At 38.8% G+C, this 25,516-nt stretch overlaps 1 protein-coding gene across 1 annotated transcript; it reads right to left on the reverse strand.

Annotated features, from left to right (window-relative positions):
- Positions 1-2,129: 2,129 nt before the first annotated feature.
- Positions 2,130-3,244, reverse strand: LOC132638166 (uncharacterized). The gene has a single exon (XM_060355165.1). It carries the CDS (start codon positions 3,071-3,073, stop codon positions 2,483-2,485), a length of 591 nt encoding a protein of 196 aa, XP_060211148.1. The 5' UTR covers positions 3,074-3,244; the 3' UTR covers positions 2,130-2,482.
- Positions 3,245-25,516: the final 22,272 nt, after the last annotated feature.

Consider the following 25,516-nt stretch of genomic DNA (forward strand, 5'->3'; position numbering starts at 1 on the left):
AACTGCAATTTCGAATAAAATATGACATTATTTTAATTCTAGGTGAAATGTTACATAAACAAATTAATTAAAGTATCATGTAGGAAAAAATGTACAGAGAGGGGGATAGATAATGTAACGATGTTTATCATTTGAATTAATTTAAAAAATAAAATAAAGTAAATAAATAATGTACAAAAATATCATTGATAAATTTGGACAATTCAAGAATTTTGAACAATAGAATAACTGAAAAAAATTAAAGAAATATGCCATTAATTAGGAAATATATATCTAAGTTATATTAAAAGGGGAATAGTGACCGACAAGGATATTAAACCAAGTGTCATGCTAATAAAAAGTCGTTATACTAAATATTGAATAATGTAATAAAGAACGGAAAAGTTACTCGACGGGCGCTTAATTCATCTCCTTTAGTTAATTGATATTTGCGATTGGATGTAAACTATATTGAGATACAAGCTAACAATTGAAATTTCCTTAATGCAAATATAATTTAATGTGTTTGAATAAGTCATTTGACTATTTGCAATTATATTTCCTTAATATTGATCGCGCATCGCGCGGGTACAAATATTAGTTTCTTTATAAAAAAATATCTCTATTTTTAGTAATTATTTTTATATTAATTGCATTGGGACATGCTTATAAAGTTATTATTACATGTTATCCACTTACATAAGTAGATATTTGTGTTTTGGTCATTATTAATAGAATTAATATCTTTTTATTCTGCTCATTTATTTCATTATAGAACGTCAATAACTTATATACTCAATTAGTAATTCTAATTTTTCTTTTTCGTCTCAAAAATATATTTAGTTTTTCCATAGGAACTTTATTTACATATATTAAAAATAAAAAAATATCATAATTTAAATGAAGTAAAAAAATTAAAGGTTGATAATGTAAGGGTAAAAAGGTATTTGAAAAAATAATTAAGATAAAGGAGGTCGAATGTCTATTCTTTAAAGTTGTTGGTGGGGTGGGGCGGGGGCCGGGGGGGTGGGGAAGTGTGTGGAGAGGAAAAATTTGATTTTTAAAGTAAAATTGGGAAGTATAAATGATATTCACCCAATTCTAATCTTTACATAATATTACTATCAACAATCTTTCGGCTTTTTATCAACTTTTTTGGGGAAATATAAAAGAAAATAAAACCTAAAGACTTTTATGTGTTGATTTTGGAGTGGTTAGAATTGGAGGTACGACACTAGGTGGAACAAAAATTTACCGCGTGGACTACTTCTTTACCTAACAACGTAAAAGAGTTAGACAGTAGATCTAAGTTGCATGCTCAAAATCTTGACCTTCTCTTCGTTCTGTTCTTTTCCCCTACAAAAATGGTTTTTTAAAGAATAAATATAAAACCACACTTGTGTTCCAACCCTTTCTCAATAAATATATCCCTTAAATTTCTAGTTTTGTAGCTTATAAACAAATTATTAACTGTGGGAAAGGTCATCCATGTGTCTTCACACTTCAAATAGGATTAATAATTACTGTACCAAAATAAGTTACTAACCAATTACTGATATATTTAACTTATATGTTGAATTTTAATTTACACTATTAGTGTATTTTAATATGATATAACAAGTTTTCTGTCTTATTGTATAATTTACTAATCTTACATATTATGAATAATTACTTGTAGTTATTTTTTAGCTGATATGATAGTGCAAAAGTTCATTTAAAGCGTAAAAAAGTTATACTCATTAATAACACACATCTTCATGAACTGTTTTTCGTTTAATAATCACTTTCTAAAAATAAGTAGCACTTCGTTAGATAATGATGTCATAATAGTATACCACAACTAAAGTTTATTGTATAAAGAATTTATCTTATTTTCATGGGAAATACATTAAAACTCTCTTAAATTACTATACATATTTTATTACTTTCATACATAAACTATTGAGTACTCACATTAAATATCTATTTCACGTGGCTATAAATCTTCTCATTAAGGATAAATGAGAAAATTTAAAGTTAAATTGTTTCTAATCATAGAAAGACAACATTTTCGAACCAATTGAAAAGAAAAGTGTGTCACGTAAATTGAGACAGAGAATATATAAAATCAATAGATCAAGCTTTCCAAAAATAAATAAGAAAAAGAAAAAAAGAAAAGAAAGAGATAGAAATATCATTCAAATTGTTGACACGAGAAAGCTAGGAGAATAAATTTAAGATTTCAAGGTATTAACTTATGTCAAAGAGAAGAATTGCACAATTTCCAGAAGCCCATCATGTATAAATTTTCATACCCCATCTTAATCTCATGATGTAACAAATCATCCAAAGAGAGATTTTCAATCTCAGTACTCCATATTCTACGCACCACCAATTGTTATCTCACAAGACCTACCTCTCCAAAATCACGGGAATAAAAAAGGAAGAAAAATAAAAGCTCCACCTTCCAAAATGTGAGAAAATTATCTAACATCGAACCCCTCCATAGACCTTGTTAGTAGCTTCATACACTTCTAGCCAACATTTCTTGAAATCTCCTATAAGATTCAACTTTCTCCAACCTGAACCTTTCATGAGAATTTGCAATGAACATATCAGCAAGCTTATCAATATCATTCCCATTAATATTTTCGTCCGAATTAGCTTTCTCTTCAAGCCATTGAAGGTAGTCAGAGAGCTGAGACTCATCACAAGCAGTAGAAATGATAGAATTCCAGGTAGAGTCATAATAAACATGACCAGTGGAGCAATCCTCAAGAGCAGTTGGCACAGGCACTGGCATAACATGAGAAGAACACCAATTATAGTGCAACCTAAATGAACCAAGAAACAATTTGGCATTATTCTTGTTCTTGTTCTTCTTCATCATGGGAAATTCGAGAAGATCGACTAACTGAACGTTCTTCACAAGTTGAAACAAGATTGATTTGGCTTTGGCTAGAGCTCGAAAAACACGGTATAAATGGGAGAAAATAAAGGATTGTATTAGGTTCTTGAGCTTCATGGAGTTTAAGGTTGAAGATGAAGAAGTAGTAGATGATGGTTTGAGGGAAGAAGGGAGAGGTTTTTTTGGATATTGAGAGGGGCCAGCCATGTATTTTTCTCTTTTCTTTGGATGTGTGGGGTGGGAGTTAATGTGTCTTGTTCTAACGTGATATATAAAGGATCTTCATTACCAATTTGCCACTGGTAAGTAGGTAACTTATAAAAAGTGCCAACCACTATGCAGATTTTTTGTTTTTGTTTTTTTTTTTCCAGATTTTTTGTTTTGTTTTTTTACCTTCTATACTTTTTCTTCTTCTCGTTTGTTTTGGGGTTTCATACTAGCTTTAGACAAGAATTGTACCTCCATGTTTGGAGGAATAAAGCAAATCACAATATGAAAAATTCCTACTATTTAATTTACTCCAATTGAAGGTGGAATGGGCTTTGATTTATATTGTGCAGAAAGTATGCAAATACGTACCTCTGTACTAGCTAAGCTAGAATATTGACAGAGATTCTTTTGACGACCAAAGTATATATCTTGATGTAATGGCATGGCCATGAACTTGATAGCACACGATATGTAGTTGAATAAAAAATACTTCGAATTAGAATGTAATGTAATTAATAAGAACAGAAGCTACAGTACCAGGTAATTATAAATATGACACACGTACCTAAACGATTCATGAATAAACTCGTTAGCGAAAAATTCCTCTCTTGCTTAGTTTTGTTATGACCCATATTGTATACGCTAAAAACCGGATGTATGCAAGATCGGTGAGATCGGGGACCGAGGATAAAAAGAGACAGGTGTGAGTATCGAGCCATCCCTTCGGACTGGTGGAATTGCATCAGCTGCGCATCACAGCCAGTCCGGTTTTCTCCATGACCGAGCTGATAGTGGTCGATAGTCTGGTTTCAGCATGACCGAGTTGATCGTGGCCGTTAGTCCGGTTTCAGCATGACCGAGTTGATCGTGGTCGTTAGTCCGGTTAATCAGTTACAAAATTGCCACGCGTCAACATCGTTCTGTCATATTGCACCGATAATCGTACGGGTGTCAGACCATACGGCCCAACCTTATCCTTTTAGGGTTTTCTTTATTCTAACAGGGCTTTATGTTGTATGCAAGGCCCATAAGGCAAAACTATAAATAGGGGACATTTCCCTACTTTTTAGGGTTAGTTTTTTTGAGATCTAAGAGCATTGTAGCAGCAAATATATATCAAAATATCATTTCTATCCTTGGCCCGAATTAGTGGAATATTATTGTCTTTAGCTTACTCTTCTAATACCATTAACTTAATCATCCATAGCAACGTATTTATTCTAGTTATTAACGCATATATTCATATATACATACCATTGCACACGAATCCATATATATATATATTCCACAAAAAACCAAAAATAGATTAAAGTTTATCCACATATCCTATACCTCACTTATAAATTTAATTGATTACCTAAATTCGGGGTAAACAGTTTGGCGCCACCGTGGGGCAAGGATAATAGTGGTCTTTGATCTTGGCTTCTATCTCTTACCAGTTAAGATTTTAAAAAAAAAAACTTTTGTTCGTCTCTGTGAAAACGGACCAAATGGCAAGCAGTGGACAATCTGGTCACGTCAACAACAACGAGATTGTGGCCGAAAATGAGAATAGTGGGCTACGGGGCTTACCAGCAGATCCCATCGACCCAAACTCCGTTGATTCGAGGAAGGGCTTCAATCGGAAAAACACCGTGAACCAGGAGAATGCCGCCCAGCCGGCCACTGATCCCTTAATTACTCAAAATTCAATTACTTTGTCCCGGGTACAAGGCCGGAAAGTGTCAGATACCCCGGATGATATTAACTTATGTTTAATTTTTGAAATGTTGCAGGAACAGAGAGCAGCTATTGCCGAACAAGGAGTTGCAATAGCCCAGTTGCAAAGCAAAAATGATGAAATGGCCCCGGAGAGGACGAAAGGTGTTGCCGAATCCAGAAGGGACGAAACACGGATGGTCGAGAGTAATGGGTCCGGAGCTGGTTCATCCCCCGAAGTTCTGAGAATGCTCGAAACATTGGCGAAACGAGTAGACTCAACTGAGAAGAGGGTGGAAACATATAACTCTCGGGTGGACCAAATCCTGGGGGCTCCGCCTAATTTGAAAGGACCGGATTCGAAGAGGTATATTCAAAGTCCTTTTCCTCCGAGTGCGGCTCCGAAATTGATCCCGAAGACGTTCAAAATGCCGGATATCCAGAAATATGATGGCACAACGGACCCGCAGGAACACGTGACTTCATATACCTGTGCCATAAAAGGCAATGACGTCGAAGAGGATGAAATTGAATCCGTATTATTGAAAAAGTTTGGGGAAACTCTGTCAAAGGGAGCATTGACTTGGTACGACCATCTGCCCGAGCATTCAATCACTTCTTTCGAAATGCTTGCGGATGCGTTCATAAAAGCTCATGCCGGTGCCAAAAAGGTACAGGCCCGTAAGGCAGATATTTCGTATAGCCTAAAGGGATGATGAGTTATTACGTTAATTTGTTAACCGGTTCCAAAGGGAACGGATGGAGCTCCCTCCGGTTCCGGAGGAATGGGCTGCACAAGCTTTTACCAAAGGGCTTAATCCCCAAAGCTCGATGTCCTCGTTCAAACTAAAAGAAAACTTACTGGAATACGAGGCTGTGAAGTGATACCGGGAGCTCGGCTACCAACAAAGACTTGCCGAGGATATCGGATTACAACTTCAGCATCAATACTTCAGATCTCATCTCGGCCATAAGTCGTATCGTAGAAGCAAGATGGCTGAGACCATTGAGATCAGATCCCGAACAACGGGACCCTAACATGATATGTGAGTACCACGGAACCCATGGACACAAAACTGAAGACTGTCGCCAATTGAGAGAAGAGGTGGCTCGGTTACTGAAAAATGGCCACCTTCGAGAGTTCCAGAGTGAACGAGCTAAAAGCCACTACAAGGAAAAGGAATCCCACAAACGGGCTGAACTAGTGGAACCTCAGCATGTAATAAACATGATAATCGGTGGTACAGACGCCCCTCGAGGGCCGGTGATAAAACGGACAAAGATCTCCGTTGTACGCGAGAAGCGGAGCTGCGATTATGTGCCCGAGGGTACCGTCTCCTTCAGCAATGAAGATGCAGAAGGCATCATTCAACCGCACAATGATGCTTTGGTAATTTTCGTTCTTATTTTTAAATCACAAGTCAAGCGTATTTTGATTGACCCAGGTAGCTCAGCCAACATCATCCGGTGGAGAGTGGTCGAACAATTGAGACTACTCGATCAGATTATACCGGTGGCTCGAGTGCTCGGTGGGTTTAATATGGCGAGTGAAACCACGAAGGGGGAGATTTCTTTACCGGTCAATATTGACGGCACCATTCAGCAGACGGTGTTCTATGTCATCGAAGGAGACATGAAGTATAATTCTTTGCTCGGTAGGCCGTGGATACATAGCATGAGGGATGTCCCATCGACATTACATCAGCTGCTGAAATTCCCAACACCGGAAGGGGTAAAAACCATCCGAGGAGAACAGCCCGCTGCAATGGAGATGTTCGCGGTTGAGGAAGCGCCACTCATTCCCAAAAAACCTGATCAAAGAGAGGATGAGTCAATCGGTGGCAAGGACTCTAAATAGCAACTAAAGTGTACGAGTTCGACAGTGAAGCAGCAGGGTTCGGACCCGGGGAATGAAGAAGATGATTTCGGTGTACCTAGATCATTCGTCTTGCCGGATGACTAGGATGCAACCAAGTCTACGGTGGAGGAGCTAGAGCAAGTCATCTTGTTCGAATATCTACCAGATAGAAAGGTATACCTGGGCACGGGGTTAACCTCGGAGCTCAGGAACAAGTTAATTAAGTTTCTTCAGGCTAATGCCGATTGTTTCGCATGGTCCCATATAGATATGACAGGTGTGCCACCGGAAGTAACAACTCACAAGCTCAGCCTCGATGGGAGATTTCCCCCGGTGAAGCAGAAGAGGAGGCCTATGGCAGAACCAAAGCACGCCTTCGTAAAGGATGAGGTAACAAAGCTTTTGAAAATAGGCTCTATTCGGGAGGTAAAATACCCGGATTGGCTAGCTAACGTAGTGGTGGTTCCAAAAAAGGTAATAAATTTAGAATGTGCGTTGATTATAAGGATTTAAACAAAGCATGCCCGAAGAATTCATTTCTGATGCCCCACATCGATAGAATGATAGATGCGACGGCCGGGCACGAGATGTTGAGTTTTTCGCGACGCTTACTCTGGGTATAACCAAATCCGGATGCACTCGGAGGATCAAGAGAAAACATCCTTTATTACCCGGTACGGGACTTACTGCTACAATGTCATGCCCTTCGGATTAAAAAATGCCGGTGCAACTTACTAACGCCTAGTTAATGGGATGTTCGAAAAACTGATAGGAAAAATAATGGAAATTTATATTGATGACATGGTTTTCAAGTCCCTTGAAACAGAGGACCATTTAAAACATTTGTAGGAAACCTTCGATGTACTCCGTAAATACAACATGAAGCTTAACCTGGAGAAATGTGCCTTCGGTGTCCGGTCGGGCAAGTTCTTGGGTTTCAAGGTGTGTCCAACCGGGGAATTGAAATTAATCCGGACAAGATCAAAGCCATCAAGGATATTGAGGTGGTAAATAACGTCAAAAGAGTGCAGAGGCTTACCGGAAGGATAGCAGCACTGAGTCGGTTCATATCGAGATCTTCGGACAAGAGTCACCGTTTCTTCTCCTTATTAATAGGAAGAAGAATGACTTCGCTTGGACACCGGAATTCCAAAAGTCCTTACATGAATTGAAAAGATACTTGTCCAGCCCGCCTCTGTTACACACACCAAAGGCGGATGAGAAGCTTTTCCTCTACCTTGCCGTATCCGAAGTAGCGGTAAGTGGTGTTTTTGTCCGGGAAGAATTAGGTATGCAATTCCCTATATATTATGTGAGTAGAACTTTAGGGGATGCGAAGACCCATTATCCCCACCTTGAAAAATTGGCTTTGGCATTGGTAAGTGCTTCTAGAAAGCTCAAACCTTACTTTCAATGCCATCCAATATGTGTAGTGACTACTTATCCTCTAAAGAACATCATGCATAAATCGAAATTGTTGAGTAGACTAACTAAATGGGCCGTAGAGATTAGCGGATATGATATCGAATATAAGCCTCGGACAGCCATTAAGTCCCAAATCTTGGCCGATTTTGTGGTAGATTTCACTCCGGCCATGGTCCCCAAGGTTGAGAAAGAACTTCTACTAACCTCGGGAAAAGTCTCGGGTATTTGGTCGTTACACACGGACGGGGCCTCAAACCTCAAAGGTTCCAGGCTAGGAATCATCCTTAGAACTCCCGCCGGGGATGCCATTCGACAATCCATTAGAACTATTAAATTGACTAACAATGAAGCCGAGTATGAGATTATGATTGCCGGTTTGGAATTAGCTCGGAGTATGGGGGCCGAAATAATCGAAGCAAAATGCGACTCTCTCTTGGTCGTTAACCAGGTGAATGGCGTTTTCGAGGTTAAGGATGAACGGATGCAAATGTATCTGGAAAAAATCCAAGTGATACTACACCGATTTAGAGAATGGACCATGCAGCATGTACCTAGAACAGTGAAGCCGATACATTGGCCAATTTGGGCTCTTCAGTCGAAGGGGAAGAAATTAACCCTGGCACTATAGTGCAGTTAATGAATTCGGCGATAGAAACCGGGCATGCTGAAATAAACACGATGGATCTAACATAGGATTGGCACAACAAGTACATCGACTACATGCGATATGGAAAGCTCCCGAGTGACCCAAAAGAATCATGGTCACTAAGGACAAAAGCAGCACGGTTCTGCTTAGTAGATGGCCAGTTGTATCAGCGATCTTTCTTTGGGCCCCTGGCCAAGTGTTTGGGTCCCGAAGAAACCGATTATGTGATGAGAGAGATACACGAGGGGACTTGCGGTAATCACTCCAGTGCAGAAGCTTTAGTTTGAAAAATCGTCAGGGCCGGTTATTACTGGAACCGAATGGAGGAGGATTCGAAGGATTTTGTCCGGAAATGTGATGGGTGTCAAAGACATGCCCCAATGATTCACCAACCGAGGGATTTGCTACACTCGGTGATGTCACCTTGGCCCTTCTGAAGTAGGGAATGGACATTGTTGGTCAACTGCCATGGGCACCAGGTAAGGCCCGTTTTATTTTATTTATGACTGACTATTTTTCTAAATGGGTTGAAGCGCAGGTCTTCAAAAATATTAGGGAAAAGGAAGTTATTAACTTCATATGGGACCACATTATCGGTCTTTTCGGCATCCCGGCCGAGATAACTTGTGATAATGGTCCTCAGTTCGTTGGCAGCAAAGTCAATGATTTGCTCGAAGGGTTGAAGATCAAGAAAATTATATCAACTCCGTATCACCCAAGTGCAAATGGACAGGCAGAATCCAAAAATAAAATAATAATTCAAAATCTAAGGAAAAGACTTGAAACATCAAAACATCACTGGAGGGAGGTGCTCCCAGAGGTATTGTGGGCTTACAGAACCACAGCAAAATCAAGCACAGGAGAAACACCTTTTTCGTTGGTCTACGGGGCCGAAGCCCTCATCCCCGTAGAAGTTGGTGAACCGAGTCTCCAATTCAGATACGCCACCGATGAATCAAACGAGGAGGCCATGGCCATAAAACTCGACCTCACGGATGAACTTCGGGAAAACGCGTTGGTCCGAATTGCAACCCAAAAACAGAGAATGGAAAGGTACTACAATCGGAGGGCCAATTTTAGACATTTCCAAGTTGGGGACTTGGTGCTTCGGAAAGTTACTTTGAACACCAAGAATCCCAACGATGGTAAGTTGGGTCCGAATTGGGAAGGGCCGTACAAGATAACTGGAATAACGGGTAAAGGGTCGTATCAACTAGAATCCATGGACGGACAACGGTTGCGCAATAACTGGAATGTGGCTCATTTGAAGAGATACTACTGTTAAGGTATGGACACCTACCCTCGTGTTTGTTTTATTAATCTTTCTTTTTTGCAGATAGTCGGGTACCAGATGAAGTTAGATGTTAGTTCTGAAAACACGGGTTGCACTCTTTTCCTTAGTTCGGTTTTGTCCCAAATTGGGTTGTCCGACAAGGTTTTTAATGACGCAACAAGTACAACGTGTTACTGGATAAAAACGAAGATAATTGTCCGGAAACTCGGGGGTATACCCTACGAGTGGGACTGGATAGTGCTTACCCGATCATGCATGTTACACCTAAGAAAAAAAAATCCTCCAGTGTTGTCCAAGTGAATGGACCCGCGAGGAGTACGAGTATCCGATGTTTTCATGAGTAAGAAATAACATTTGCCGACCCTAAGTAAGATTCCGAAGGCAATTGCGATAAGAGATAGGTTATTCTCCATAATGGATAAATATAGGTTTTGGAAATGTGAAAAGTTACAGGTTTGCATTCTGGCCAGTTGGTCGTAAAGTGAAATACGGACCGTAAAGTGGTATACAGTCCGTAAACTGCCATGTCGTATTTTGGCTTCCAAAACTCCAACTTTCTGCCAAATGAGCAAATGGTTAAATACGACCCAAAATACGTATCGTAAAGTGGTTTACGGCCCGTAAACTGTGTCCGTAAATCACCACATCTCAGTTTGAGTTTCTAGTTCTGTTATGAATAAATACGACCACGAAGGACGGTCCGTAAACTGGAATACGGACCCGTAAACCAAGTTTACGACCACTGTGCACTTCAAATCAGATTTTTTTTAAGTCATTAAATAAGGGGACGAAGACTTATTTCATTTCACTTCTACATCACACCCCTTCTCTCTAGAACATCTCTCTACATATATTCCATAAGAATTCAAGGATATTTGGTGATCAACAACATAAATCAAGGGAATCAAGTGTAAGAAAACCATCAAAGATCATCCAAAGTCAAGAAATCCAAATGGAGATAAACTAGGGTTTTGCTCAAAGTGGAGTATTATCAATTAAGGCTCGGTCCTACGACATCTAAGGTAAGATTCATGATAATTATATGTTGCTTAAGGTATTGGAGAGTTGAAATACTTGGATTGTAGAAGAATATGGTAAAATGGGTCATGAATGTTGAATAGTGCCATTTTGAGAAATAATTTGGATTGAATCATGATTGTTGTTGTGTTGTGAAATGAATGGGTTATAAATGACGTTAAGATCATGAATTAGACATTGTATGTGAATGGACGAAATCATGTGTTATGATCTTGAATATGGAGAATTGTAAGTGAATTGAGAATATGGATAATGTAGGTGACTTGAAGCTATTGTTGTGATATGATGAATGTATCGTTGACGTGTGGTAGTTGAATTGCGATATGGAGGAATGTCGTATAAATAGAGGAGATGTTGTCCGATTTTCTCTAGCTTTAGTCATATATGCTAGCTATTGATTCTAATGATAGTATGACTTCAATGAAGGTAGAACGTGAGCCTTGAAGAGGAACGTACAAGTGATAGAACAGTTGGGCGAAAAGGTATGTAAGGCTAACCCTTCTTTCATAAGGCATGGTTCTTTGGCCAAACATCTAAATCCTCTATACGAGTATGTTGTCTTTCAAATGATATGAATACGAATATGATATGACTATGTATATGAATGTGAATAAAGGCAAGTAAGTGCATATGACGATGATACTGCCATCTCCCATTCGATGCTAATTCTTATGTTGCTATTTATGTTCCTATATTGATATTGATCATGCTTTACACACTCAGTACATTCTTTGTACTGACGTCCTTTCGTTTGTGGACGCTGCGTCATGCCCGCGGGTGCACAGGGAGATAGGCTTGATCCATAGCTGCTTTCTCAGAGATTACATAGCAAAGCTCCATTTCATTCGGAGCCATAGCTTTTGGGTACTTATTCTTTTGTGTACATAATTATGGGCATAGCGGGGTCCTGTCCCGATCATGTGATATGTTATACTCTTCTTAGAGGCTCGTAGCGACGTGTATATGGGTAGACATGTCCGGCCTTGTCGGCCTATGTTTTGTATATCTTTTGGTAGCCTTGTCGGCCTATGTTTTGTATATCTTTTGGTAGCCTTGTCGGCTTATGTACATTTGATGTGGCCTAGATGCCAATTATGATATAAAGGCAATTGTCGTCCAAAAGGACTAATATGATGAATGAATAGATTTATATGTTTAACTGTATGGCTCACCTAGATGTAAGAATAAGAGTAAGTTTAGGGGTGCCCGGGTGGGCTAGCACCGGGTGCTCGTCGCGGCCCTCCAGACGGGTCGTGACGATACAGCTCGGATAAACACTAGGGGACTACTATACCCACATCGAGGCTTACCCTGGTAAACAGAAAACGAAGCAGCTCAATAAAGAAAAACGCCATTAGGTCCTCGAAATTCTGTTTCTCACCTTCGTCCAAAACCGGACCTTCTGTATTAGGTTTCGATGTAAGGACCAAACGATCAGAATGAATCGTGTCCACTTAGTATTTGCTATGGCAAAAACAGAAGGAAACGGACGAAGTCTTCATATCATGTACGTGCAAATACATGCAATATAAAAATTATTGAAAGTTCTGATTATTGCATTTTGAATACGTCTTCTTAGACACCCTACCCCGGTAGTCACAGCCGAAATTCGACATCATTTTACTCAAATACCCCCTACACCGGGGACTATAGTCGAAATTTGACAAAGGCAACAAGGTCACATTGAACCAAGCCAAAATCTTTAACACCCTCGAATGGGGACTGCTATATCAGAATTCGCTAAGGCTGGGATTCAGGTGTCCAAACCTAATCAACGATAACGAAATTGTAAAAAAACATCGGCCCTAAAATGCCTAATGTGATTCGGAGACGTCTGAATTCACATAGCATAATTAAGTCCCATGGGCAAACCACTTGATCAAATCCCCGGATAAATTATACCGGACGAAGTGGAAAGCCGATAACAAGGCATAATCGGGAAAAATGGCTCCGAGCAAAAGCCATAATAAGCATTCAAATAAAAGAATAAAGAGAATCGACAAAAAAAATGCACATTCCATTTATGAAGGTTTTTTACACCTTAAATTTCTACGAAGCTAAAAAACAAAAACAAGCCAAAAAGGCGAAGGCAAAATAAAACAAGCCAAAGGAAAAATAAAATAAGCCAAAGGCAAAATAAAGGCTAAGTACGGGCCCTGATCTATCCGGTGCAGCTGGAATCGGAACGCTCGGATACTGTCCGCTCAGAATCGGTGTCGAGGGCTCTCTTGGCTTCTTCCTCGGTCTTTTTGGGTTCGAGTTTCAGGGTTGGAAGGTCCCCAAAACCTTGTTGAGCTTGCTCGAGGGTGGCCCTCCGGGACTTCCACCGCTCAAACTCCACCGCAATCGTGGTATGAGCCTCGGCAGCTTCCACACTCTTAAGGGCTTCTGCCAAGTCGGCCTCAGCCTGGGCCAATTTGTCCACCAATTCGGATCTCTCGACATCGAAGATTCTTTGAACTTGAGTAGCCGACTCGAGCTCGGCCTTCAGGAGGTCATTGGCCTCGGCTGTCTCATAGAATTTGGTTTTGAGCTCGTCGCATATCCGGGCTCTATCCTCGGCTTTCTGCACAAATACCCTCAACTTTGTCCTTGTACTCAGCATTCTCGAATTCAAGCAGCCGATGCTTCTCGGCCATGTTCACGGCATCAGTCTTGACCGAGTCAAGCTCTCTCCGAAGTTGAGAGATAGTGGCCTCGATTTCTGCAAGCCTCGAAGAAAAAAGAGCATTATCTTGGCTAAGACAGACTTTGTCCGCTTCCAGGAGCCGGTTCTTTTCGACCATTCCGGCCAACTCATCCTTTAACCGAAGATTTTCGGCCTTTGCTGCCTCGAGCTCGGGTTGGAGGTTGGAAAGGGCAGCTGCCCGGTTCAACTGATCCTCCTTCACTTGAAAAAGATGCTGGAACTTCTCCGTTTCCCGACCCTGGGCGTCCAGCTGGCCCTTAAGGTCGTCAACCTCTTGCTGAGCATGGATGAAGGCTTCATTGACAAGAACCACACTCTGTAAAAGAAACGAGAAGTTAAACTTGGATAAACGAGAAGGTAAAATTCGCACTGAACTATGGAAGGATAGGCTGATAAGCTTACTCGGTTACCCACGTGCATGCCCTCGTTAATGAGACTCTGCCAGGGGACTCTGGTCATTTTCCGCTTATCCGAGTCAGAGACGAGGGGCCTCAGATAGCTTGCAACTCTCACAGGACGCGACAAAAAACTGCAGTCCTCGGGGACGGTAACCACGGTCGATCTTGTCCTTCTAGGTTCCACACTCGGGGACGGGAAGATACACACCAGACTATCTCTTGAACAAGTTTCGGTGGACCGACCAGCTGCCCTTGTGACTCGAGGAATAGGAAGATGTCAGAAACCGGCAGCTTCCGCGGTAGCAGAAGGAGTATCCGAGAACATATCATCAAAGTTATCTGACCTCGAAGCTGGAGTTGGGGAAACCGGAATAGCACCAGCAGCCTATCGGGCTAATTTGGGCCAAGGTCACATTATATATCCGGCATATATCCAATATAATTAGGTCGATTGGGGGGTCGAGCTTGAGTGTAAAGGGATAGGTATAAACGTACAGGAAGCCCTCCTTATGATTGGTGATCGATTCGTCGGGCCCGGAGGCAAACACTTGCACCAGACGGTTATCCCATCCGCAATCGGCCCGGACTTGGTCAAGTTTATCCTCGGTAATGGACGATGGATATCGCCTTACATCGAACCCTCTATCCGCAACCAAAGAAGGCTTCTCGACTTCAAACTCTTTGTTATAGTTGGGGTTGGACGGTACTATGTCCAAAGCAGTGGGCTCTACGACGATTTTTCCCTTGGGTTGTGAAGTTGGCTCGGCTCCTTGAGAAGAAACTGAGGGAACATCCTGGGAGGTGGTTTCGGTGTTGGCAGACATTTTGAAGATGTGGAAAAGGAGATTTTGTGAATTGGATAAAGGGGAAGAAACAAGTTTAAAAAAATAAGAGAGGGAGAAGCAGTTGAAAAAATTCGAAATGGCAAAGCGAAAGAACAAACAAGACAACACTTTCAATCGAAAAGACAGCAGACGAAAGGTTGGCAAAGTTGGTTTGCTTACAATCAAATATAAGCAACGAAGCTAAGGGATGAAAACGATTGAAACAAGTAGAAAATATAAGATGAAGATGATCAGAAGTGAAGTGAAAAAGTGAAGTAAAATGGTGAAATGAAGGGGTGCATGGCTTTTTATAGGCATGATAACTGTAGCGGTTGTAGAGTTTGGCCAATCGGGGCATGCCGCGTGTCTAACAATTAATGAGACGTGATTTGATACGACGTGCGTTACGGCGGTTACCGAAGTTGGCCGTTCGGGATGAGACACGTGGCTGATGGCAGAGAGTCGTGACATAACTGTTCCCGCCAAAATGAAAAGATAAGAACGAGCTTATGAAACTGCTGGTTTGGTGACTCATCCACTTCCCGTTACTCCGGTAAAACTTCTTATCCGGGAAGTGTGGGGACTATCTGTATACGGTAAAAACCAGATGTATGCAAAATCGGTGAGACTGGGGACCGGGGATAAGAAGAGACAGGTGTGAGTACCGAGTCTTCCCTTCGGACTGGTGGAATTGCATCAGCTGCGGCTGGTCTGAGAAAAGTGAAACAAATCTGTTTAGTCCGGTATCTCCGGACCAAACTCGGCATCACAGCCAGTCCGGTTTTCTCCATGACCGAGCTGATAGTGGTCGATAGTCCGGTTTCAGCATGACCGAGTTGATCGTGGCCGTTAGTCCGGTTTCAGCATGACCGAGTTGATCGTGGCCGTTAGTCCGGTTAATCAGTTACAAAATTGCCACGCGTCAACATCGTTCTGTCACATTGTACCGACAACCGTATGGGTGTCAGACCGTACGGCCCAACCTTATCCTTTTAGGGTTTTCTTTATTCTAAAAGAGTTTTATGTTGTATGCAAGACCCATAAGACAAAACTATAAATAAGGGGCATTTCCCTACTTTTTAGGGTTAGCTTTTTTGAGATCTAAGAGCATTGTAATAGCAAATATATATCAAAATATCATTTCTATCCTTGGCCCGAATTAGTGGAATATTATTGTCTTTAGCTTACTCTTCTAATACCATTAACTTAATCATCCATAGCAACGTATTTATTCTAGTTATTAACGCATATATTCATATTTACATACCATTGCACACGAATCCATATATATATATATTCCACAAAAAACCAAAAATAGATTAAAGTTTATCCACATATCCTATACCTCACTTATAAATTCAATTGACTACCTAAATTCGGGGTAAACATATATACTGACAATTTGTTTGTTCACATAAAAGCCAATATATATTAGTTCAAAATCTAACAATTTGTTTGTTTACTATAAATGAATTTTAATATTGATAATTTCAGGATCATTTTTCATTTGGTGCCTATATATGTCGTAAAGTAGACTCTCCAAACATATCCCATAAAGCATCTTTTTATTTGGTGCCCGCTATAAATTTTTGAAGTCATTTAAATGCAAATTAAAGAGAAGAAGAAAGGGGTCATCCGGTAAAAGTGGTCCATGTCAGGTCCTTGCTGTTTGGTCTTCTATACAGACACACTGGAAAAGCAACGTGTCACTTGTTTATTAATGTTCTTCCACCAAAAAAAATTAAATAAAAGTAAACATATAAAAAAAGAGAGTTTAACTTCTTTAAACTTGCAGTGAAAATAGTCTTTTTTTTCTTTTGCAATCCACCTAAAGATTATTATAGGTAATCGTCCATAATAAATGAGTTGGGAAAGAGACAATGAATTATTCTTTACAACCGGTTAACATACATTGATAGTGTAAAATATTTTAAATTTATTATATTAGTATATACTCCCTCCGGTTCATAATAAGTGTTCATATAGCTTTTTTATTTTAATTCAAAATAAGTATCTAATTATATAATCAAGAAGGAAGTAACTTTTTTTTTTCAGATTTGCACTTATTAAGTGTTAAGTGACCAGATCTCAATGTGTCAAGTAAATAGTAATACATAAATTTTAAATAAGGATGGTTTAATCAAAATACCTATTTTTCTCGAAGTTAGTATTTTCATAAGGGATATGTAAAAGCTAAGTGAACACTTATTTTGAACTGGACGGAATATAAGTTACATTTTTTTGTGCGGATTGCCCTTCAAAAGCACTGGTCTTTAATTTTTGCCCCTCAAATTAGTGGTCTTTAATTTTTCCCCTTCGCCTAATACCTCAAGGTTCTGGGTTTGAACCTCAATTCAGTAAAAAAAAAAAAAAGGAATTTCGCAAGGCAGAGTTGCAAAACTCTACCTCAGGCGGAATTTTGAATGAAAAACTCTACCTGCAAGCAGAGTTTTGAATGCAGGTAGAGTTTTGCATTCAAAATTCCGCCTGAGGTAGAGTTTTGCATGCAAAATTCTGTCTGATGCTTAACTTTTTCCCGAATAGGCCTGATTTTGCTACAAAACTCTGCCTTGTGATTTTTTTTTTGACTGAACCGGAATTCGAACCTTAAACCTCATGGTATTAGGCGAACGGTAAAAATTAAAGACCACCAATTTGAGGGATAAAATTAAAAATCACCCCAAAATAAAGACATTCCTGCGAATTGCCCATTAAGTTAATTCCAAATCCATAAAAGAAAAAAGAAACAAAACAAAGCCCAAGTCTCGCGGGGTTTGGGAATCAAAGAGTGAGCAACTTGAAGAGCTAAACAAGGCTGAATCTTCGCCGATATTTACATATATAATGATAAAACCAATGTTTTTTTAATGTAATAAAAATATCCAACCAGCTAATGTTGTGATCAGATTTCAGCTAAAATTAAGCCTTTTTGCCCCTTCTAATATTTCTGTATAAACAAAACAGACAAACAAACAAGTGTAAAATGACACGAGATCTTGGAAACCCCTTGACCTTAATTACTTCACTTTTTATGATCCTCAACAATATAATAAATTCTAATTAACTACTTTTGGCCCAAAAAGAAATAGAAAACTTATGGAGTAAAGGGAGTATCTTTTTCTTTTTATCCTTTGCTCACTCATTGAAACAATCAATTCCCGTTGCTTAGTACTGAAAGTTTGTCTGAGTTAACTACTCAAAGAAAAGGGTCATGTATGGCTTACTTCTTTCCTATTTTAAATTCTAAAACTATAGCCGAAAGCATTCTCATGTAATCTATCAAAATTGTCTCCTAAACTTCCCAATAGGTTTTGGGTTTCAAGCTAGATTTTTTATTCTTTTTGGGTTCCTCTAAGTAGAATTTTGGAAAACGAATTATATGATCTTTTTTATTCTATAGTCTCTACTTGACGAAAAAATCACTAAAGTATCTAGCTACCAGATATATTAGTCACTTTTCTAATAACTTTTTTCGGAAAATAGACGCCAGATGGGAATAAGATCTTGCGTTTAATATCGGAAAAATAGATGCCAGAAGTTATATTATGTACTTCCTCTGTCCTAATTTAATGATTTATGTATTTATGTGATAGTGTTTGACTGAGCACAAAATTTAACAAAGAAATGCAGATTTTTGAAAGTTGTGGTTTAAAATAAGTCATAGATATTTGTGCGGTGGCACATCATTTCATTAAGTGTAAAATGAGAAGTTTGAAGTTAAATTGTTACTAAACATAAAAAGGTGTTTTTTTTTACCGACTAAAAATGAAAGAGTGTCATATAAATTGCGGAGGAACTAGTAATTATCGATGAATTCTTATCTTTCTAATACTTGAAACATTTTCAATGGATCGGAGCTATTTCCCCCGCACCCTCCCCCCTCAAATAGTTTTTTTAGTGAAGTGGAATTTTGTGACTTCACTAATATAAGTTTTAAATAAATGGGCTAGCTATTGATTAATGGAGTAGAATAACTTTTTGATATTTGGCACAAATATCTAGATTTAGTGTCATTTACACTTTACTTCTTAGCACTTTCATCGCAGTTTTGAATGTGAATGGTTGTTTATGAGCTTATGTTGGTATGTTTCTATGAATAGGTACAACAAGGACCAACGAAGGTTATTCCGGGCAGTTTTGAGTGATTCCGAGGATGTGTACGTCGATTGAACGTTGCGAAGGAAGTTCCAGCACTTGAAGGCAAAATCCGACCACTGAAGGGTCTCATGCGCTGGCCATGTGCCGCACAGCCAGCGCACAAGAACACCCTTCCTGACTCTCAGACAGACCAAGCGTTGGCCATGCGCCACACAAGAAGAACATAAAGTAGATCATGCGCTGGCCATGTGACGCACAGCCAGCGCACAAGCAGCGTCAGTTGTCCTATTCAGATCGGGATTGGGCCAACTTATCCCATATTTACCCTAGCATATAAATAGCCGTCTTTAACATTAGAATGACGGCTGAGACGAATTTTGAGACTTGTGAAACTCTCTCTAGGTTTTATTCCTCTTCTATTATTTTTCTTTACATCAAAAACCCTATGTTACTCATGAATTCTTGTTTCCATTATCGAATCATGTGCAACTAAACACTTAAATTCTGGGGTTGTGGCGTAGCCATGAATATTGACGTTTGACAAGTATTTCAACCTTAGTAGCTTGTTCGTATGCAATTGCTTCGTTACTTCTGTGTTTAATTTCTTGATTGTCTGCGCAACAGTTGAGTTCTATTTACTCATTGATATACTTGCTTGGGAAAGACGTTGTTAATTTGAAGAAGAAGTAATGAGATTGTGATCTGAACATCCCTAAAGTTGGGCTAGGATTTGTGACTAGGATAGGAATATACTTAGTTACCACAATTAATTATATACCGTGCTCTTATTGCATTCTTGATAGGTCAATACCATAGGAATATAGGAGGAGAATTATCTTGAATCGGCGAGTAGTGGTTCGGAAGAATACTACGAGATTAACAATCCGGTTAATTAGCTATTGTGAACAAAGTTGCTAAGGTGTGATACTTGACTGACTCAATAGGATTGGTGAACCAACCACGACCCTGGAATACTTCTAAAAATCTTGATAAAAGCCATTCTCAATTACGTTCTAAGCACAATTTCTGGATACATTATTAGTTAATTACATTATAACATTTAGTTATAAAAGAACCAACACTTTTATTCTTCACTTGCATAGATAGTAAGCAATAGTTTATTTTCATGAAATATTGGTCATAAATCTCTATGGGTTCGACATCCGATTTATTTAATCACTTTATTACTTGTACGACCACGTACACTTGCGTGTGCATTTAGACGCAACACTTTTCATGGAAACCAAGTATTCATGGGATGCTAAAATCATTTAGTAGTTTGCCTAAGGTTTAATCTAAGAAAAAGGACAGCGAGATCTGTCGGGAACTTGGATCTGATAAAACATAGGTATACGCACTGAAAAACATAATAATAGCTAAAACTTAAGAAACACATAAGTGTAATGTGTTGGTTACTGTACATTATTTAATACTCCTACTACCATTTGTATCAATTTTAATAATAATTAATGCAATTATTTTCCATCAAAACGTACGCCGTATAACTAAAACCAAGCTGACAAATGTTTATGCATTTATGACTTCAAGAACTAAAACCAACAAGATTCTTCCCTCGTGATCTAAAGTTGAGCATTAATGACACTTCCCCTCCTCATGAGAAATGAGTAGGTACTTATCTAATAGTGTAATACTCCCTCCGTTCACTTTTACTTGTTCACTATGAATTTTGCACTCTCTTTATAATAAATGATGTGCTTAATTTACCATGATACTAATATTAATTGATGCATCTTTTAAATGAATTTGAAAGATGATTTGAAATGAGTAATTAATACTATGGGTAAAACAGAAAAAAAGAAACGGAAAAGGACCAGATATGTCCTTCAACTATACGATATTGCGCTGATATGCCCGTCGTTTATACGTTGTCCCACATGTGCCCTTAACATTACTTTTTGGGTTACTCATGCCCTTGATTTAACGGAAACCTGACAAAGATATTGGAGGGCATATTTGTTCAGTTTCGCATAGTATAGGGGCATATTTGATCCATTGAAATTCTTGAACTACATATTGTACCAATAGTTCTCAATTTTTTTTTTGTAGTGCACTCTATGCTAGCCAATGATTTTTTGGTACTGCATTTTGAAACACCACACTTATCATGCAACCCTACACTTTGCTTTTTTTTTTTTTTTAATTCTTTAACTTGTTTATGAAATGTTGGAAGCTTCGAGTTCTTCAAATAGCTGTGGAAGGGTTTGTGGATGTGGAGTTGTTGCACTCCATCTCACATCATGGACTCCAAATAATTCTACTAAATTATGTTATGCGTGGATTTCGCGAAAGAGCTAGATCACATTGAATATTATGTAACAAACCATATAAATGCTTAAAATGTAATATTCTCTCTATTATTTGTTATCAAAATTTCAGCACTGCAGAGGATGTTTTTTCAGGCGTCATAAGTGTAATGTAAATTATCTCATTTTCCTTGTGATTTTTTTTTGTGGCAGATCTGTATTTTTTTTTTTTTATGTTTTGTTGCGGCAGTTGTTGTATGCATTATCGTGTAGATATTGAGACTGGGAAGACGAACAATATCCATAAAGAACTATCTAGGTCATCACAAATTGAAAAAAAAAATACTATCATTAGTAAGAAAAAATCTTTTGAAAAGGGAAAAAGGTGCTTTTGTTTGTGAAAACAATCTTTAAAAGATGGTTGTAATTGCATTTGATCTTTTAGTTGTATAATTTAGATGTAATGTAATGGTGGATGAATTGTAATTGCAAATGCTTTTTATGTTTTGAAATGCAATGATATTTTGTGCCATATTGTTGTTTTTGTGCCATAATATTCAGGAATTTCAATGGATCAAATATGCCCTATACTATACGAAACTGAACAAATATGCCCTCTAATATCTTTTTCAGGTTTCCATTAAGTCAAGGGCATGAGTAACCCAAAAAGTAACGTTAAGAGCACATGTGGGACAACGTTTAAATGACGGGCATATGCGTGCAATATTGTACAGTTGAAGGGTAGATCTGATCCTTTGCCGAAAAATAAATTGTCTTATGTTGATATGCTAAAAGTGACAAGTAAAAATAAAAATCTATTTTTAGAATACTGGTGTCACGACCCAACCGAAGGGCCATGATGGGCACCCGGAGCTAACCTACTGAGCACCTCAAGACATACATGCATTTCATCATCACACCTGAGTGGGCCATAATGCTAACTATTAAATGCCATAATCTGTAAGGGACACAAGCCCAAAAAGGTATATACATATATACGTCATCAAGATGATCTCAAGTACTCGAGCCGACAAGGCTACCAAAACAATGATACAACACAAGAGGGACCGAAAGGTCACAGAACATCTAGTTGTACATATCTGTCTTCGAGCCTCTACCAGAATGCATAACATAACAAGGACGGGACAGGACCCCGCCATACCCATCTGTACGCAAAGGAACCATACCAACTGGACTGCAACTCTGAAACAAGTCGAGTGCTCCTGTACCAACGCTGAGATGCAAGCCTATGAGTCTGAACCGTTTCCATGTTTACCTGCGGGCATGAACGCAACGTCCACAAGCAAAAGGACGTCAGTACGAATAATGTACTAAGTATGTAAGGCATGAGTAACAAAATAATGAAATTATGAAGATAACATAAAATAAAAGAGATCAACCTGTACCTCTGAATGTCTTTTAAGGCGGATGTCATGCATGCTTAGCTTTTAAAAAATATTTTTATACATATATATATATATATATATATAGTATCCTGCCCGGCCATTTAAGCTCGGTGTTATCATCATATCATCATCATCCCGCGTCCGGGGCATCCTGCGTCCGGGGTAACATCATAACATGCCCACTGCAGTGGTGTGCACAACTACGTGCCTATCCGGCCGACTATAGTGCGGGGTGGTGTGAGAAAATACATACATATACATAAAGAATGCATAAGAGCCCAAATAAAAGCTATAACTCTATCGGAGTGACGTAAGGTCGGTAAACCTCCGATTACATTATGGAACTATCATCATTATCATATCTCACCTTGAAAGAACAATTACCATAAGATAAGATCAACAACAATGAACAAGATCAATAATCATGAAAAAAAGTTCAATAATATCATAAGAACATCAAGAACTATAAGCTTTAGTATTTCTAGAAATGGAGTCATCATGGAGGACATGTGTAAATATGTTTGTATCAAAGTGATCATGCCATAAGAAATAAAAGGTGTCACGACCCGACTAGAGGGGCCGCGACGGGCACTCGGTGCTAGCCCACCCGAGCACCCCTTGGCTTACACTTACACTTACATCTAGGTGAGCCACATATTTATACATACATTTCTATCCATCAATCATACTAGTCCTATTGGACAACAATACCTTTATATCTTCATTGACATCTATGCCCATTTTAATGTACATAAGCCGGCAAGGCTAACAAAATGAAATCCAAAATATAGGCCGACAAGGCCAATCACATCTAACCACATACACATGTCTACGAGCCTCTAAGGAGAGTATATCATAACATATAGGCGGGACAGGACCCCGCTATGCCCATAATTATGTACACAAAAGAATAAGTACCCAAAAGCTATAACTCCGAATGAAGTGGAGCTCTACTATGTAGTCTCTGGGAATGTGGCTATGGATCAAGTTTGTCTCCCTGGGCACCTGCGGGCACGACGCAGCGTCCACAAACAAAAGGACGTTAGTACGAAGAATGTACTGAGTATGTAAATCATGATTAATATCAACATAGAAGCATATTATACAACACAAGAAAATAGCATAGGATGGGAGATAGCAGTATCAATGTCACAAGCACTTACTTGCCTTTCATAGAGACTTTCCATTTCTAGTACGTAATTGTGTACATACATCCGTATCCATAATCACGTTCATATACATATCCTTATTCATATTCATCTCATGTACATATCCTTACTCGAAATCGTATCATATTCGCATTCATACTCATATCTATATCATATACATAATCATATCATTTACATAGCATACTCGACCACGAAGGTTCGGTGTTTCACGTACCCGACCATAGCTAGGCTCGGTGATCATACATACCTGGCCAACCAAGGCTCAGTGTTACGCATACCTGGCCCTACCAAGGCTCAGTGTTGTCCGTACCCAACTGCAGTGGTGCGCACGCGTTACATAAACATACATACATATTCTACCTGGCCTTATCAGCTCGGTGTTCTATAAACGTCATACATAGATACATATACATAATAGCTCATAAGCATCTTTACTATTATCATCACTATCATCATCGGCATTGCTATGGTTATCGTTATTACCATTATAGTCGTCATCAATATCATTATCACTATTATCGTCATTCATTACATCTATCTTTATAGGCTTACTCGTCATATGAGGTTCTTAGTACAATCGTAGCTGTTATATCCCGCATTTTGTGCAATCGGATAATTCAAGACAATCGCGGAAAGACGACAAGCAAGGCCATATTTTATTTTGTTTGACACATGAGTTGCATATGAAAAATTTAGAAGTGAATATAATGAGAAAGGTCAAGAGCATAAAGGGGAGTTCGCGGTGTGACTCGTGGAAATACGGAAGAAGACGAAGGGCAAATTTGGAATTCGGAAAAGTTGTTTTCATAAATTGCAAGAACTAGCCAAAATACAAAGTGGGCTTGAAGTTTTTTTTTAAAAAGGAGAAGGGCCCAACCGGCCATATCTTGGGCCAAGCCCACGTGGGATATAATTCATGCAATTAAAAGGATGACCAAGTCATATTTATCTCATAAGTCTGTAGAACTTTCAAGAAAAATAAGAGCAAGACAAGAGAGAGCAAAGTTCATAGGCCATTCGGCCATAGAGAAATTCCATAAGGAAAATTGATAAAAATTCATTCAAAAATTATTTCCAACTAATTAAAGGGTCCTTAACAAGGTAGAGTTGTTGTTGAAGCAAGAAAAAATTCATAATCATACAAGTTGCCAAGTTGTAGTCAAGTGAGAAGTTGAAGAAGAAAGGTGAGTTTTAATCTTGTTTTATGTGTTATGAATGGTTTATATGTGTTGTAGTATGCTAAAATGGATGAAATTCATGAAGGAAAGGAATATTGTATGTGGCCGTGCACATGTATGCATGTGTAGGAAGCATGTTTCAATTATTTTATTTAGTGTTTGGTTGTTATTGTTGTGAATGTTATGTGGAAAATGGAAGTTGAATGAGTTTGGAGAGATTGTAGTTGTGAATGCATGTTGAAGCCGTGTAGAGTGTGGTGTGTATATAGCCATATATGTGTGATGTATGGTGAATGGATAGCGAGCAAGTTTTATTTAGTATGTTGGTCGTTGTGTTGTGGAGCTCATATTACAAATGAAAGCCTAATGAGCTTAGAGAAATATTAGTAGTGGAAAGCTTGTTTTGGAAGATTATGTAAATTGAATGTTATGTTCTTGCATGTATGAAATATAAT

Source organism: Lycium barbarum, chromosome 1, assembly GCF_019175385.1.
Source record: "Lycium barbarum isolate Lr01 chromosome 1, ASM1917538v2, whole genome shotgun sequence".
In the NCBI taxonomy this organism is placed as follows: domain Eukaryota; kingdom Viridiplantae; phylum Streptophyta; class Magnoliopsida; order Solanales; family Solanaceae; genus Lycium; species Lycium barbarum.